The sequence below is a fragment of the Lampetra planeri genome, chromosome 9 (genome assembly GCF_965212315.1).
Source record: "Lampetra planeri chromosome 9, kcLamPlan1.2.h2, whole genome shotgun sequence".
NCBI classification, from domain to species: domain Eukaryota; kingdom Metazoa; phylum Chordata; class Hyperoartia; order Petromyzontiformes; family Petromyzontidae; genus Lampetra; species Lampetra planeri.
Genome location: NC_136115.1, coordinates 4,543,558 through 4,559,625, shown reverse-complemented (window position 1 = coordinate 4,559,625; position 16,068 = coordinate 4,543,558). Strand labels below are relative to the sequence as shown.

Below are 16,068 nucleotides of genomic sequence, written 5' to 3'. Positions count from 1 at the left end.
TTCCCAATCCGTCGCAATCCATTATGGTCATCGAATGCCACGATCCATCTCGCTCCTGCACGCGAGCTGATCTCATCCCTCCATCCCCGTGGTTGAGGTGCTTTCGGTGTTTTCCCTTTTTTTGATTGCCAGTTAGTCGTTAGTCTTGACCACTGGCCACGGTGGCGTGATGTTAACTACCTCGCCTGGTAGACAGTAGGTCGTGGGTTCAATCCCGACCCTGACGCCTGCTGTATATTTGGAATTTTACATGTCTTTATCTCCCCGTGGTCACGTGGATTTTTCTCCGGGTCCTCCAGGTTTTCCTTTCACATTCCGAAACGTGCGTTGAGAGTTTTTGGCTGCTCTAAATCTCCACGTGATTAGCTACTTCGTTGAGATATAATTTTTGGTCAGGTCGCTTCTGAAAAAAGCTAGAAAGCTCAGTGGGCCTTACCTGGTAAAAAATTAACCCGTAAAAACTAAGTTTTTCACTATAAATCCTTTATATGCGTGGCGGCTAGAGTCCTCTCGTCCTCTGGCTTGAGATGGCTGCCACCTATGGGTCAGATGATTGCCTGCCACCATTAAGCAATTGGTAATTAAATATAATTTATTTTTTCCTAAAAAGTGTAAAATTTTGGAAAAACATTTTCACGAAAATTAATTGTCACGCACAACGAGTCTGTGTGCAAAATGTCAGCTCGATTGGATCACGGGAAGTGGGTAAAAAAACGACCGAAAGATTTGCACGGTCGTAAGCGCGCAAGCAAGCAAGCAAGTGAACTTAATATAAAGGATTTAAAAAGAGCTAGAAAGCTCAGTGCGCCTTAGCTGGTAAAACTATCTATTTTAGTGGTGTGTCTGGCCCAAGCCACTTTGCTAACAGTACACGTGATATTTCGACCTTGAGTATGTTCACTGACATGCGTTCCTCTATCTGTCTCAGTCAAATTCCAAGCATTTGCCCCTCGATGCCTATTCACACTTTTCAGATTGTTTAATTTTATTCGTCACTTGTCCACGTTTCAGATCCACATGTCACAGCAGGTGATGTGCACTGGTAGAATTTTTTATTTATTTCTGTAGCACGTTTGGAAAAGTAAATTTTCCCAAATCACTTCAACCTGCTCTTCTCAACCACCATGTCACCGTGTTGACTGTGATCCACCTTCAATAGCTGCCCTTGGTGTACACACTCTGTTGCGTTTCCCAACAATGTCCCAGCAGCAGATATTTTCAGTTGTTTAGCGAACTGGTTGTACATGACACGCCTTCCTTTATTAGGTTTTCCAATAATTTTCCATAGTTAATTTCCAATTATTAGAATAATGCCTATGTCATCGCTAAGTCTGATACGGTTGATATGCTCTCCATTTCCGTCTAGTCCTGTATGATGCAATGTTCAGAAAACATCTTCTCACGTCGCTGCGAATAAGCGCGTCAACCTTGTAAAACTCTCCTTCAAATATTGTCTAAAGTAAGCCATTACTTGCCACATGCAATCTAAGTGGAGCCCTTCCAATTTTTTGTAAAGTAATTATATATCATTCACACGTAGTTTGCGAGAGGTTGAATGAGTGCATGAATATCCATTGAGCCAAATACAAATTTCAGAGTACACATAGGGTGTGCATAATGGTGTTTTGACATTCATTAGCTTTTTTTCAGAATCTGATTGACAGTTTGTATGCAGCCACCAAAATAAACGCATCGATTCTCACATGCATGTTTAATTTTTTTGTACGGTGAGATTGTGCTGAGCACATTGTGATTCCGAGTGGTGAGAAATATCAGAACCAGTCCTGGATCCCTTCCCCCTATCTTAACCAACCCTTGTTAACCAGCATGGTGAAGTATGGTCAAACAACTCCCATGACCTTCATCCGGCAGTGAATTGAAAAAAAGGGCAGTTAATGATTACTATTATTTTTATTGTGAGTTGAATTGTGGAACCCATGCATTATCACTCTTATGGAATGTGCCATTTAGTGATAAGAGAAAGTTGAAAGCAAGCAATCTTGGAGTCCAAGATAATCGGCAAGGTCACTTCAGTGTAATGAATTAGGCACCAGTTAGGCAAAGTCTCGTCTTTATGCACAAATCATACCGTAATAATGTGCCCGTGATTTACATGCTGGTCACTGATGTGTTAACGGAGTTTGATATACCGGCTTCTTAAAATATTTCCAAGCATTTACAGTATTTGTCCATGTGTTCATTGTGCTTATCTCATTTTCCGACAGTAATCCCTTACCTTTTAAAGGCTATTTTAAGATATACATATATATTTTAAAGGCGCTGTATAGTTTAAACCACTTATTAACCAAAGCACTTATTGGGCAGTGTAATCCTCCTCGTATAGAAACAGTGCAGCTTTGAGTGGTTATTGATCACAAAATAAAATTTCATTTCACACGCTACGGCACATATCACCTGTACATTGGGGGGGGGGGGGGGTGAGGGGGGGTTCACGATCGATTCGTGAGATGGTCGGGTTTTTTAGAGGTCAGAGAGCGCTTAGCTGGCCCAACCGCTAGAGGCCATGGGTTCGAATCTATGCAAGCTGCCTGTGATTAAACCGGGTTCTCCATTCTCTCTCTATTTCTCGAGCGCATGGCAAGTATGTGGAAATCACAGTCCAAGTTTAGGTCTGCGAGCCATTCCATAGCTTCGGGAGTTTCTCGACTTGTACTGCTCAGTCTGCCGAAGAGCGGCGGTCGGATGCAGCTATTCACGATATGGTTCATTGTCTGGTTCGGGTGGCCGCAGAGATGGTGTTTCTCAGATGTGTCACCAGTGCCAGATTTGCACACACAAATACACCCGATCACATCACACGTGGTTCTATAACTTCCTTTGCCTGAATTACAGCTCTGGGAATTGAAGATTTTAGGGGTTTTTTTCATACGACGAACATTACTCTCCCAGAGTATAGTGGGCCAAAGTGCCACTTGAAGGGATATTGATATTAGCTCTGTGACATCTGCTCCCGTGGGCTGTTCTCGAACACGGGAGGGATGCACTCCTCTTGCGGGATCCGAACGGGTTCTGTGTCTCACGGCGTGACGCCGATAGCACAATTCGGAGAAAATTATGGGTGAAACACGTCACATATCTTTAAAAAAAAATGGCAATTCATAATGGACATCGATACATAAGCTCACATCGCAAGCACGCATCGAAAAATCGAATGTTTTCAGTCTCGTGCACGTTATAACACATTCCTGCGGAGGGAGCTGGTAGGAACGTTGGGTTGCTCGGTCAATGGCCAGGGTCAACGGCGGCGTGGTGTATTCCGCAAATATGCCCGACTGTGAGGGCGGGCACAAGCCGGCGTGAGTAGGTTAAACGTTGAGTTTTATAAGGGTACCATGGGGTGACCAGCCCCTCCTCACCCCGCCCCACCCCTCCCACCCCCCACCCAGCCCCACCCTCCCCACCCAGTCCCACTCCTCCCACCCAGCCCCACCCTCCCCACCCAGCCCCACCCCTCCTACCCCCCACCCAGCCCCACCCTCCCCACCCAGCCCCTCCCCACCCTCCCCACCCAGCCCTACCCCTCCCACCACTCCCACCCCCCACCCAGCCCCACCCTCCCCTCTCAACCCAGCCCCACCCCTCCCATTTTTGGATGCACGACGGACGGACGGACACAATAATCCCCCTGTGGGCTGGTGTAACCAGGAGGTTCCTACCAGTATAATGGCTTAATGTGACCAGCACCCACTAGAGGCCGCTACATTCAAACAGCAATGTCGTACAACAACAAGAAAATCATTTTTTCGGGTTTAATCCCCAAGTCCGAATTCTTCGCGCATCGCTTAAGGGCGAGATGGAAGGGGTGTCGGGGGGTTGTTGAATACTTTCACCCTGGTGACCAACAGGCTCACACGAACACACGAGCACACACGTGTCTGTGGCGGACGCGATCTTGCGTGGCAGAGCCACACCTCGCCCCGAGCCAAACGAGGCAGCGGCAGCAGCGTGGAGCCGTCCCAAGGCGTGCCCACGTGTAGCAGCAGGAGGAACAGCAGCAGGAGGAACAGCAGCAGCAGGAGGAACAGCAGCAGGAGGAACAGCAGCAGGAGGAACAGCAGCAGGAGGAACAGCAGCAGGAGGAACAGCAGCAGGAGGAACAGCAGCAGGAGGAACAGCAGCAGGAGGAACAGCAGCAGGAGGAACAGGGGGAACAGCAGCAGCAGGAGGAACAGCAACAGCAGCAGGAGGAACAGCAGCATAAGAGGAGGAACAGCAGCATAAGAGGAGGAACAGCAGCAGCAGGAGCAGCAACAGCAGCAGGAGGAACAGCAGCGGGAGGAACAGCAGCAGGAGGAACAGCAGCAGGAGGAGCAGGGGGAACAGCAGCAGCAGGAGGAACAGCAGCAGGAGCAGCAGCAGGAGCAGGAGGAGCAGCAGCAGGAACAGCAGCAGGAGCAGCAGGAAGAGGAAGAAGACGCAGAATGTTTTTTTTTCTGTTACTCGACTGTGTCAGACGAGACCAACACGCGGGGCCCGGCAGTGGCTGTGCGGGGTGGGATATGCGTCCGGTTTCCAACCCCCCCACCCCCCACGTCTCTCCCCTTCCCCCCATCGATCTTCAAAACGAACCTCGTGTGATGCAAATGAAAGATTCCAACATGTGATTGTGAAATTGAGCCCGTGGATTCATTCGAGTGTCAACCCCGCGTGATATTGTGCAGGGGCGGGATGTTCGAACGTGAACCCCTCCCCCCCGTCACAAGTGCTCGCAATGGTATCGCCCACGAGTATATAAGCAGCGTGCAAGTGGGCGCGCCTCTCGTCCCGTCACTCGAGGGAGGATTTTCTTTGCGGCTTTCTCGAGGAAGCGCGGCCACCACCCCCCCCTCCTCCACCACTACCCCCCTAACCGAGACATTCACAGCCGCCGCCGCCGCCGCCATCCACCACCCCCTTCTCTCTCTCTCTCTTGTGCCGTCGACGTTCTTTCGGCTTTCATTTAACACGCAGCAAATACATTTATTTTTATGTCGCTACACTAAAGTCGCCAGGCGATTTCTCATTTGCTGCCTCTCCCCCCCGCCCCCCAACATTTTTGCTGTTTAAAAATTGTTCGCGAACGCGCACGCGGGAGGGCGGGCGGGCACGTGGCATCGCTTATAGCAGAGAGAAGAATAAGGGGGGGGGGGCTGTCGTGCTCGGCGCTTAAAGATTTTTTTTTGGGGGGGGGGGGGCAGTTTTTTGTGTTTGTAAATTTAATTTCTTTAACAAAAAAAATTCAAATTTTTTTTTTTTCTTTCAAATTTCAAATCTCACGTCTCTTTTTCTCTGCGTTGGTGACGAAGCGCCCACCCCCCTCCTTCTCCCCACCCGCACGGCGTTACGATGTCAGTCATTTCTCTTCAAGAATACGAGTTCGAAAGGGTCTTCAATGAAGCGGAGGCTATTGAATGGATGCAGGACAACTGGTAAGGAAGAAAGGGGGCTCAACACCATCTTCGTACATTCGCTACCCCAGGACCGTCCGTGCGTTACGAACATTGCTGTATTATCATCCACGCCGCTTGTAGCCCTCTTCATGATACATTCTGTCCTGTCTATACATTTGTAACACTTTGATTAAGTGTGTGTGTGTATAGACACACCGCTTAATGTATTGTGGTACGTGTCTACACGTTGTGTGAACTCTGTACGTGCCTTGTGTGTGTCAACGCCGGTGACGATTTAACCGAGCCGGGCCTCCCCTAGGTTGACTCGGCCTTAAATTAGCTTGTGCTGTGTGTAAAATGTCAGTATCGGGGGGGGGGGGGGGAGAGAGACAAAGGCGGTCAGGGCGTGGTGCTTTCCACCCAGCCAGCCAGCCCCGGTCTTCATGGTCGCACTTGCCCCTGCAGTCTGTTAGAGGCTACACGGGGGAGCTTTGTCTGAGCCGGTGTATTGTATCCGGTCTCGATGTGATCCCACCACCGGGTTGTGTGTTGTGCATCGTGAGGATGTGATGCGGTGAAACGTCACGCTATAGGCAGCATTGTTTCCGCTGTACACTCTAATCCCCGGTACATTTATGTTTTTGTAAAAAAACTCAAACTCATTGTCTGCAGTTGACGCGTTCAATGTAATCGGCCGGTACGATACTCTGTGTGCGCACTCGACTCGCGTACCCCGTACGTGCTGCGTATGCTCTAACAAAACATATTGTGGTAATGGTTGTGCCCTTGCGTTAAGAGCCATTGTAACAACAACAACAACCGCGGTGCGTTGTTGCAATGCGACGAGCTACCGGTAACGTGGTGGTGTGTGGCACTGTCTTGAGAACGCACGTGTGTGTGCACATGTGTGTATGTGTGTCTGCACGTGTGTGTGTGTGTACGTACGTATGTGTGTGTGTCTGCACGGTATGTGTGTGTGTCTGCACGTTATGTGTGTGTGTGTCTGCACGGTATGTGTGTGTGTCTGCACGGTATGTGTGTGTGTGTGTCTGCACGTATGTATGTGTGTGTGTCTGCACGTATGTATGTGTGTGTGTCTGCACGTATGTATGTGTGTGTATGTCTGCACGTTATGTGTGTGTGTGTGTCTGCACGTTATGTGTGTGTGTGTCTGCACGTTATGTGTGTGTGTGTCTGCACGTTATGTGTGTGTGTGTCTGCACGTTATGTGTGTGTGTGTCTGCACGTTATGTGTGTGTGTGTCTGCACGTTATGTGTGTGTGTCTGCACGTTATGTGTGTGTGTCTGCACGTTATGTGTGTGTCTGCACGTTATGTGTGTGTGTGTCTGCGTGTGTGTGTGTGTGTCTGCACGTATGTGTGTGTGTGTGTCTGCACGTATGTGTGTGTGTGTGTCTGCACGGTATGTGTGTGTGTGTGTCTGCACGTTATGTGTGTGTGTGTGTCTGCACGTTATGTGTGTGTGTGTGTCTGCACGTTATGTGTGTGTGTGTCTGCACGTTATGTGTGTGTGTGTCTGCACGTGTGTGTGTGTGTCTGCACGTGTGTGTGTGTGTCTGCACGTTATATGTGTGTGTGTCTGCACGTTATATGTGTGTGTGTCTGCACGTTATATGTGTGTGTGTCTGCACGGTATGTGTGTGTGTGTCTGCACGGTATGTGTGTGTGTGTCTGCACGTCATGTGTGTGTGTCTGCACGGTATGTGTGTGTGTGTCTGCACGGTGTGTGTGTGTGTCTGCACGTATGTGTGTGTGTCTGCACGTATGTGTGTGTGTCTGCACGTGTGTGTGTGTGTCTGCACGTTATGTGTGTGTGTGTCTGCACGTATGTGTGTGTGTCTGCACGTATGTGTGTGTGTGTCTGCACGTATGTGTGTGTGTGTCTGCACGTTATGTATGTGTGTGTGTGTCTGCACGTATGTATGTATGTGTGTGTGTGTCTGCACGTATGTATGTGTGTGTGTGTGTCTGCACGTATGTATGTGTGTGTGTGTGTCTGCACGTATGTATGTGTGTGTGTGTGTCTGCACGTATGTATGTGTGTGTGTGTGTCTGCACGTATGTATGTGTGTGTGTGTGTCTGCACGTATGTATGTGTGTGTGTGTGTCTGCACGTATGTATGTGTGTGTGTGTACGTATGTGTGTGTGTGTGTACGTATGTGTGTGTGTGTGTACGTATGTGTGTGTGTGTGTCTGCACGGTATGTGTGTGTGTGTGTCTGCACGGTATGTGTGTTTGTGTGCACAATATACTGAATGTTAACGCACGTGTGCTATGATTACACGCATAGAAGCACCACACGTCGTATAGTGAGTAGCAGTGCATGCTTTGTTTCCGGTGTAAGGAGATGTGGTGTACGCTGTGTGTGTTTGAGTACAAAGACAAATGTCCCCCGTATAGCCTGTCGGGGCAAGTGCTGCTAGCGAGTAGCACCTATGAAGGCCGGTGACTGGCGAAGCGCCACGCCCGACCGCCTTTGTCGTGCCAGGTACTCATTTGAGGCCGAGTCGACCTAGGGGAGGACCGGCACCGGCTCAGAGAGCCCGTCCTCTGGGGTGTTGGCCGTGAGCGGGAATCGAACAGTGAAGTCGTTCTCGCTCCATCGCATCCTCCAGTACTCGATGCACACACGCACACGTGCAGACTACCGATTATAAAGAATCTATTGTGCCGGTGGCTTCAACATGATGCTGATGTTGTTGTGGAACGCGTGCTGTGCACGTGTGTTTCATTCATGTGTGTGATGGCACTTCGGGTGGCAAGGAGGTGGAGTGGGTGGCGCAGTGTGTTAGCACGTCCCATCCAGCACTGACCGAATGTGGTGAAGTATGAACAAACATAGTTGTAGCCGGTGCGGTTATTGTATCGAGATGTAACGTGGCTGTGTGTGGGTATCGGTCCTCTAGACGATGGCTATGCATGGAGGCATGTAATGATGCATCAAGAACGTCGGCGGAATTGTGTGTACACTACAACATTGATGTGTGTGTTTCTGTTAATGCGTACTTCCAGTATAAGCAAAGCTCTCTGGAACGCGTGCCGGTCTTGTCAGATATCCTGAAACTTTGGCAGGTGGGATAGTCCTTGGGTGGTTTGAGCCACAACTCCACAGATGCCCCTGGTCGACAGAGGGCAGTGCGGTGAAAATCCATTGTTGTATTGTACCGCACGCTGCTTCCATGCTCCCAAGTCTTTGACACGTGTGTGTGTGTGTGTGTGCCACACTTAATTTACCAGCTCGATGAATTGATTGCGGTCGTATAAGCGCTCTGATCCTAACGAGGTGTGATGAGATACACCTCGTCGAGCAGTGGATTGGCAATTGGGGCAAATGTGTACACAGTGCTGCCGGTTACGGCCCTCTTATCATGTGCACTGCAGGATTGTAAACGCGCACACACTACGTACATATAGATGGCCGTTAATGATAATCGCATAGCCCATTGAAATCGGCAATCTTGCGCTCTCCTCGTTACACGCGATTTTACTCTAGGAATGTGATGTCAATCTCACTGCTGAATGAAGGTGCTCGTAGATTTATTTGAAATCTTATAGATGGACGCTACGTGTAAGACCTTGTGCGAACGCTCATCGTTGCTATTAGCCTACATGAATAAAAAAAAATGGCTCGCGAATAATGACCACATTTCTCATTCAAGGGGCCTTTCATCTGAATTTAGTTATGTCCATTAACATTCCTGGCAGTGTGTGTGTGTGTATATATACACACACACTGCCAATTTATATAATTTATATTACTTTTAATGATTGTGTGACCAATTTCATTTACAGCCATTTGTCGTCTTGTCAGCTGTCGTGGCGGTGATTCTTTGACTGACCCATCCCTCTCCATGTTGACCTCTCCACGCTGGTCGGTGCCCTAGACGGTGAAGTGGTCGGTGGGGTTTGGGGGCTATTCACGGCTAACATGAGTGGCGAGAGATCTCTGGTCGGTCCTGGACGCCCTCGCCCCCCACTACGCCAATCGGCACGCACCGGCGTGGTGAAGTATGGTCAAGGAACATCCACAACTGACCTCCAACGGTGGATTGAGAAAGGGCAGAAACATATTTTGTCTCCCCCATTATTGTTATTATATTTCTACACGGTACACACATTCGTTTATAGTAAGACGCACTGTGTGTCCAGCACACGTTCTTTCACAATGTGTCTCAATAAGCGCCCCCTTGCAGGGAGCTCAATGGGGTTATCTGTATGTCACACACACACACACATGTGCGTGTGTTTGTGTGATGCATTGCTGTATGTGCATGTAAGATATACGCTATTAACTACTGTATATTATACAGAACTCTTCCCAGTAAGCGAACACATTTTATGTGTACGTGCAGAGTACTGTATACACATTTGCATACATTCAGGCGCCTTTGAGAGAAATATGGGGGGCCCCTTATATGTAATGTTGAATCGGAATCTTTATTTAGACAGGAGGAATCTGATGAGCTATGAAGCTCTTCAATTATTTTTTTTCACAGATTGCCAGGGGCCTTCCCCATTCCCATCATGTGTCAATGAGAAAATTGAGATTTTTTTTTCTCCAATAAATATTGGGGTGGGGGGGGGGGGACCCCCATTGATTTTGGTACCACTTGGCCTGCCCCCCCCCCCCCCCGGTCATCCACCCTTCTCTCATCAGGCCTTGGCACGCTCACCGTAGTTTAAATCTACAATGGGCACCGCCATACCTATGTTTTATAAACATTCGTGCTCCATCGCAAAACACTGTACCGACTGTTCTTATGTAACCACGCTCACAAGCGACTCCCTCACAAAGAGATTCTAAATCTGGACCGAACGTCTTGGCTCTCTGCATCCCGAGTCCAAAGCAATTATCTTCACACCTAGGTCTCCATTAAAACATTACTGTACCGGATCCCAGCCAGTGAGATGAGAGGCATATACTGAATGTGTAGGCTCGATTTTAAAAATGATACGAGGTTTTTTTTTTATCCGCTCATGACGTTTCGCCCCACGGTTCTTAGTTGGAGTGGGGGGGGGAATTTTTTTAAATATCTTAGCCCGTCTGTGGCAATATATGTTATGTAGTACTGTACACTCTACAGGCAGCCAATGTCGAATTGCAGAGATTTGCTGCCCCGATCGGTGGACAGAGCTGTGTATGAAGCGTGCATCATTGGCCGAGGCATGCGCAGCATAGAGATGGGATCCGGATGGTGTGGGTCATTTGTCCTTTATGCACGAAGGAACAAATCCCGAGGGATGCAGACACGCGTTTACCCATCCCTGCCATCCCACCCAGCCCTGCTACTAGCTTGCCTTCTATCTGCTGCCCCTGCCCTCCCTGCCTATCATCACTCAAACTCCGCCCGTCCCTCCGTAATATTTACTGAATCGTCACGTAAAAAAAGTACGCGTGTTTGCGCATGAGTGGGTGTTGGTGGTCATTTGTAGGAAGTGGTTGTGTAGTGGTTGGCACACTGCTACGAACCCGGCGACCCGAGTTCGATTTCCGCTTACGGCCAACATCGGTGACGATTATCTAAACCAGTCCCTGGTGCTCTTCTGTCTTAAATGAGTTACCTGGTGGGGTGTATAAACATCGCCACTGGGGAGACAAAGGCAGCCGGGTGTGGTGCTGGCCACCCTTACTCCCGTGTGTGCTATTCCGGCCTTCATAGGTGCTCGCTAACAGCACTTGCCCCAACAGTCGGTTAAGGCTACACGGGGGATCTTTGTCTTTGTAGTGGTCAGTAAATGCAGGGTCAGGTTGCTTTAACAGTCACGCCTTGAATGCGTTTGGTGGCGTTTAGCTCGTGGTTGTGAAATCTGAATATGCACAGCGCCGCTGCGGGATTTCCATGTCACTGGTGTAGCCTTGCCATGTGTACAGTAGTGTAATTCACGCGCTTGGCTGCTGGGGCAGTCTTGGTCTAGTGAAATGCAAGGTGGGAGGATGAGAGAGAGAGTTGTTGAACTCGGCCTAAAAATGCGCTGAACATTTGTACGTTTCCGTGGTCGCGTAGGAACCATTTACACGTGATAAGCCACTACGTTGAGCTATCATTTGTGGCCAAGTCACTTCTGAAAGAGAACTTGTGTGTGTGTATATAGCTCAGTGGGCCTTGCCTGGTAAAATAAAATTGGTCAGCTTTGCAAGCAATAACATAATTGTCAACCATGGATGAAGATATCCCCACATTGGTTTACCCCACATGGTTCTGCGATTCCACAATCCCATCTCCTGCGTATCGGTAGATCTCATCAACTTGTGCTTGGACGGCGATCACCCTCGATGTGGCTTCCCTCCCTTGGCCGCCATTCCACCACAGTCTCGTCCACTTACCACATACTTCTTTCAGCGCTGTGTACACATTGCAATATGACGTCTCTGATTTCCCTTCGTTTTATTAGTCATAAGTTTCCCTTCCTCTTTCTCATGCTGTGTTGCAATGGATGCATGTTGAACTTCTTTCGCACCGTACGTAGACAGCCGTGCTGGTAGGAGGTGCGGGGGAAGGACAACAAACCAACAACACAAATCAGTTTTAAAGAAATTAGTTTTCAATCTAAAGCCCAGCATCTATTTCTCCACGGTTTTCATTCTTATCAGCATTTGATTCATTTTCTGCATCAGAATCTTGCATTATGGATCCATGTCGTAGTTAATTTGTACCGATTGAAAGCGTGCACGCATGCTGTGCGTGTATCGCGTTGCATTTGGTATCTCGTACAGTGTTGAGATTCAAGTTTAAGATTCCGTGTTGGCAGTGATGCACATGCGCAAAAATGTACCAGCTTCGTCACAAATATCGACTTGTAACATCACAACATAACTCAGAGTCTACATCTCTTATCACATGACATGTAGAGTGTTCATATCAATGTTACCCGTGAAAGAATAATTTGATTTTGCATAAATACAGGACGGTGAGTTAAAACGGTCTCTACAGCTGTATAGTTTTTGCCACGTTTCCTAGACGGTTAATCGCGTTCCTCTATTAATAAATATTCTGATTCTGATACATGCAGCGTGCGGAGAGAGAGTTAACACCGTCTCTGTTTTAGAGTGCCGAATTTAAATTTGGAAAGCGTGAATGGCTTTTGGATGGTAGCACGTTCTGTGCGAAATTCGTACCGTGCGTGCCCGACTTGTGTCAACTTGTGTCAACTTGTGCCCGTCGACTTGGGTGCGCCCTCCGGTGTTGCGCCTGCGCTTGCCAGGCTGTTTCGCGACGCTGCCCATGAAAAACACGTGGGTCTTGCACACCAAGGTGCACACGCTGGCTCCACTTGCAGGAAAAAACCGCATCGGGTCGTCATTCCCTCCCCGGGCGATCACTCGGCTGCCACCCCTCATCAATTTCGGGGGCCCTCCCTCGCAATGTCGCACGTGGCTGGCACAGATGGTGGGTGGGTTGTGCTTTGGCAGATACCGTCCAATTTCGTAATGATAAAATTAATAAAAATGTATGAAAAATTTACATCCCGATTGTAAAGCTTTCGTGACTGCAGGGATTCGTCTTCTTGGTTCTTTCAGTAAAGTCACGTAGAATGGAAATAATAAAATAAATATATTATTTTTTTTATTTTATTATGTTTTATTATTTTCTTATTTCCCTTCTACGTGACTTTACCGAAAGAACCAAGAAGATGAATTTACATCCCCTTTTTATTTTGCCAAATCCCCATTTGCTGGATGGCGAGTCTGACCGCACCGTATTGATCACGGGAGTTATTTTGACCGTACCTCACCACACCGGTAAGAGGCGGCTGCCCACGGCTCGCATCGGTGGCAAGTTACTTCATCGGTCCTGGACCCCCATTCCCTCTTGAAGGTAAAATTAGGTAGGAGTAACGATGCGTGGATTCTGCGAGTGGTTAGCTCGCGATAACAACGAATAATAGCAACCAAACAGCCCTTGGCTGATCGGCTGATGGATGAAGGACTTCTCCAGTGCGTGTCGGCCACGGTCGTCGTTTTCTATGCATGTTGAACTTCTTTCGCACCATACGTAGCCAAACGGAGTTTGTATATTGAACTTCTTTCTCAACCGTGCTCATACTTCACCACACTCGGTCGTGTGTGGATTTGGTGAAACCGGGGGATGGAGGGGGGGGGATGGTTGTGGGGCGTGGTGGGGGGGGGGGTTACCCACGACTGTTTCCTGTATAAGTCGCCCACTGACGGTAGCCGCTGTCGGAAATCGAACTCCGGTCACCGATTTCGCAGCGCAGAGGCGCCATCCGCCACGTCGCTGCCCCGCCGCTCTCCACGCCACTCCCAGATTATTTCCGGTTGTTTAATCGGCTCAGGGGCTGCAGTTAGCCAGCGTCTATCGGGCAGCGTGGGTAGCATTTCCCCTGCTAAGCCTCGGGTTAAGCCGCTGTTCGCCCCGTGGACACGGCGCTTACGCTGCCGCTCGCAGCGGTCGCTCCCGTGTCGTTGCTTGACCTGCACACACCCCTGCACACACACCTGCACACCCCTGCACACACAGCTGCACACACAGCTGCACACACAGCTGCACACACACCTGCACACACCGGGCCCCCGTGCGGCATTAACCGGGGAATTGGTGGCAGAGATGACGGCGGAAGTGAGAATCCCGTGGGAGGAAAGAAAGGCCCAAAAGCTGGTCCTTTCCACTCACATTTACTGCGTGTCCAATTGCCAGTGCCCTGCTTGGTAGCGGTGGCTAAAGATTCTCAGCAGAGGGAGAAACAACGTCTTCTTAGCCGCTGCTCTTTCCGGAACGGTTGTGTGTGTCGTACAACCCGGGTTGATATATCTGCTTATGTTTTAGAGTCTCTGTTGAATTGACTCCAACATCCGTTCACTGTCGGTCACGTATTTTTGTTAACGTAGAGTGTGTAACTCGGGAGTAAAAACAACAAAAAACTTGATATACTCCCTTTCCAATTGTCACTTAATATTACGAATGGATGTCACTCGTCGCGTCGTTAAATCGGAGCGTGCTTGCAGAACGCGAAGAATCTCCATTGCAACAAAAAAGGTCCGCGCCCGGTTTTGCACGTCGTAAGCAATTTCTGCCACCGACTTGACACGGGGATGGCAGCCGAGCTTGCAGTAAACTGGGACGCCGGTGAAACCCTGGCACTTGTCACCGAGAACACGAGTACACGGTGGGGTCGAGCCTGAGCACGCCGTCGGGATTGAGACAAACTTGTCAGACCTGAAGGGGTGGTACTCCTCTGCAGTTCTTGTTGCCATACCGAGAAAGGCCCTTTTTGAAGTCCTGTAAATTGATACATTACTGTGCTTTTTTTAAGCGAGTGGTGCTGGTGCTGGTGAATTGGCTGATTATATAATTATAGGTGGGGCATTGGTGAACCCAGCCGCACTGAGTTTTTGAGTCCCAGTCACGGCTCATGTCGGTGCAAGGGAGAGCTCTGAACCGGTGCTGGGTTGAAAAGTGTGGCCAAAACAACCGTCGTGACTGACGCAGTGTGGGGAATAGGGGGGGTCTTGAACCAGCAGTGGATTTGTAAAGGGCTGCAACGGCAATCGTAAAAGATGTATTTCAAATTGTCCCAAGGGTTGGTAATTACAGTTGAGCGCACGGCTGACAAAAATGGACAGCGAAATTGTCCAAAGATGATTTCCTAACTGCATCGTGGCATGATTCACTATTGCGATTCAAGACTCGGATTGTTTGTCGCGCTTTTAATCCTTGTTTGCATTGTTTCTCATTAATTGTGTGTGTTGCGTGTGGTTGTGTTGCCTCTGTTTAGACCAAGCCTATGGTTTGAATTAATTTACATAAATTCAGAAACCATTTGTCGCAGGCACCTGTACCGTGAGCGAGGGGTTGGATTGAATCTATTCGTAGTTATTACGCCAAAAGCGCCAGCATTTTGTGACTGATGATAACTTTGCCTCGACGTTGATTTGGCCTGAAATTGAAATCATTGCTCCGTCACGGCCTCTGGATCGATTTTTGTAAAAAAAAAATATTTGTGTTATGTACATCCCTTAAAAACCCACTGTTTTGAAAGCTTTTCTATCACCTTTTAGACGCGTGGTTTTTTTTCTTTAACCATACTTCACCACACTGGTGAAGGTGTGTGTGGGGGAGGGGGGGCCCAGGACTGGTTCACATCACTTCGTCAGTGGCATCAGCTGTGGCCAGGATTTGGTCTAATACACTGGTCAACTAAAAAATGATTTTTTTTCTGGCCTGGACTTTTGCAGCTGTTTTAGACCAATTTCAGGGTGCCGATTCCAAATCTGATTTCAGATTTGCTCTATCACATCTCATTTGTATGCTATCGGCATACCCCATTTTCATTGATTTTACCCGAAATTAACACCGTCACTTATGATTGCAAGTTGTTGCGAGTCAGTGACTGCTTTAGTGTTAAAATATGGTGCTGTATTTTTAGGATAGTGTGTTTATAATATCATTTTATGTAGATATCCACATTTATTTAATATTTTTCTTCCGCAGCTTTTATTGAAAATGCAATATTTGATATCTCACAAACCTGATGTGATAGACAAAAACTGATGTCAGATTTGGAATCGGCACCCCAAAATTACATTAGAACCGTTGGAATACCTTATGCCAAAAAAAGTGTGACCGGTGATATCTGCCCGGTCACATGGTGCAGGGGTGTTCAACGCACTGCTTCTCTCTTTACTATAAAAGTCTCA

The 16,068-nt window shown here is 48.4% G+C and overlaps 1 protein-coding gene across 1 annotated transcript in view; it reads left to right on the top strand.

Annotated features, from left to right (window-relative positions):
- The first annotated feature begins 4,788 nt into the window (after positions 1-4,788).
- The window catches only part of LOC144720595 (very long chain fatty acid elongase 6-like), a 44,280-nt gene continuing 33,000 nt past the window's right edge, over positions 4,789-16,068 (top strand). The window contains exon 1 of the mRNA XM_078597443.1: positions 4,789-5,429. Within this exon, the coding sequence (XP_078453569.1) occupies positions 5,347-5,429 (83 nt within the window). The 5' untranslated portion in view covers positions 4,789-5,346. The remainder of the gene's footprint in view (positions 5,430-16,068) is intronic.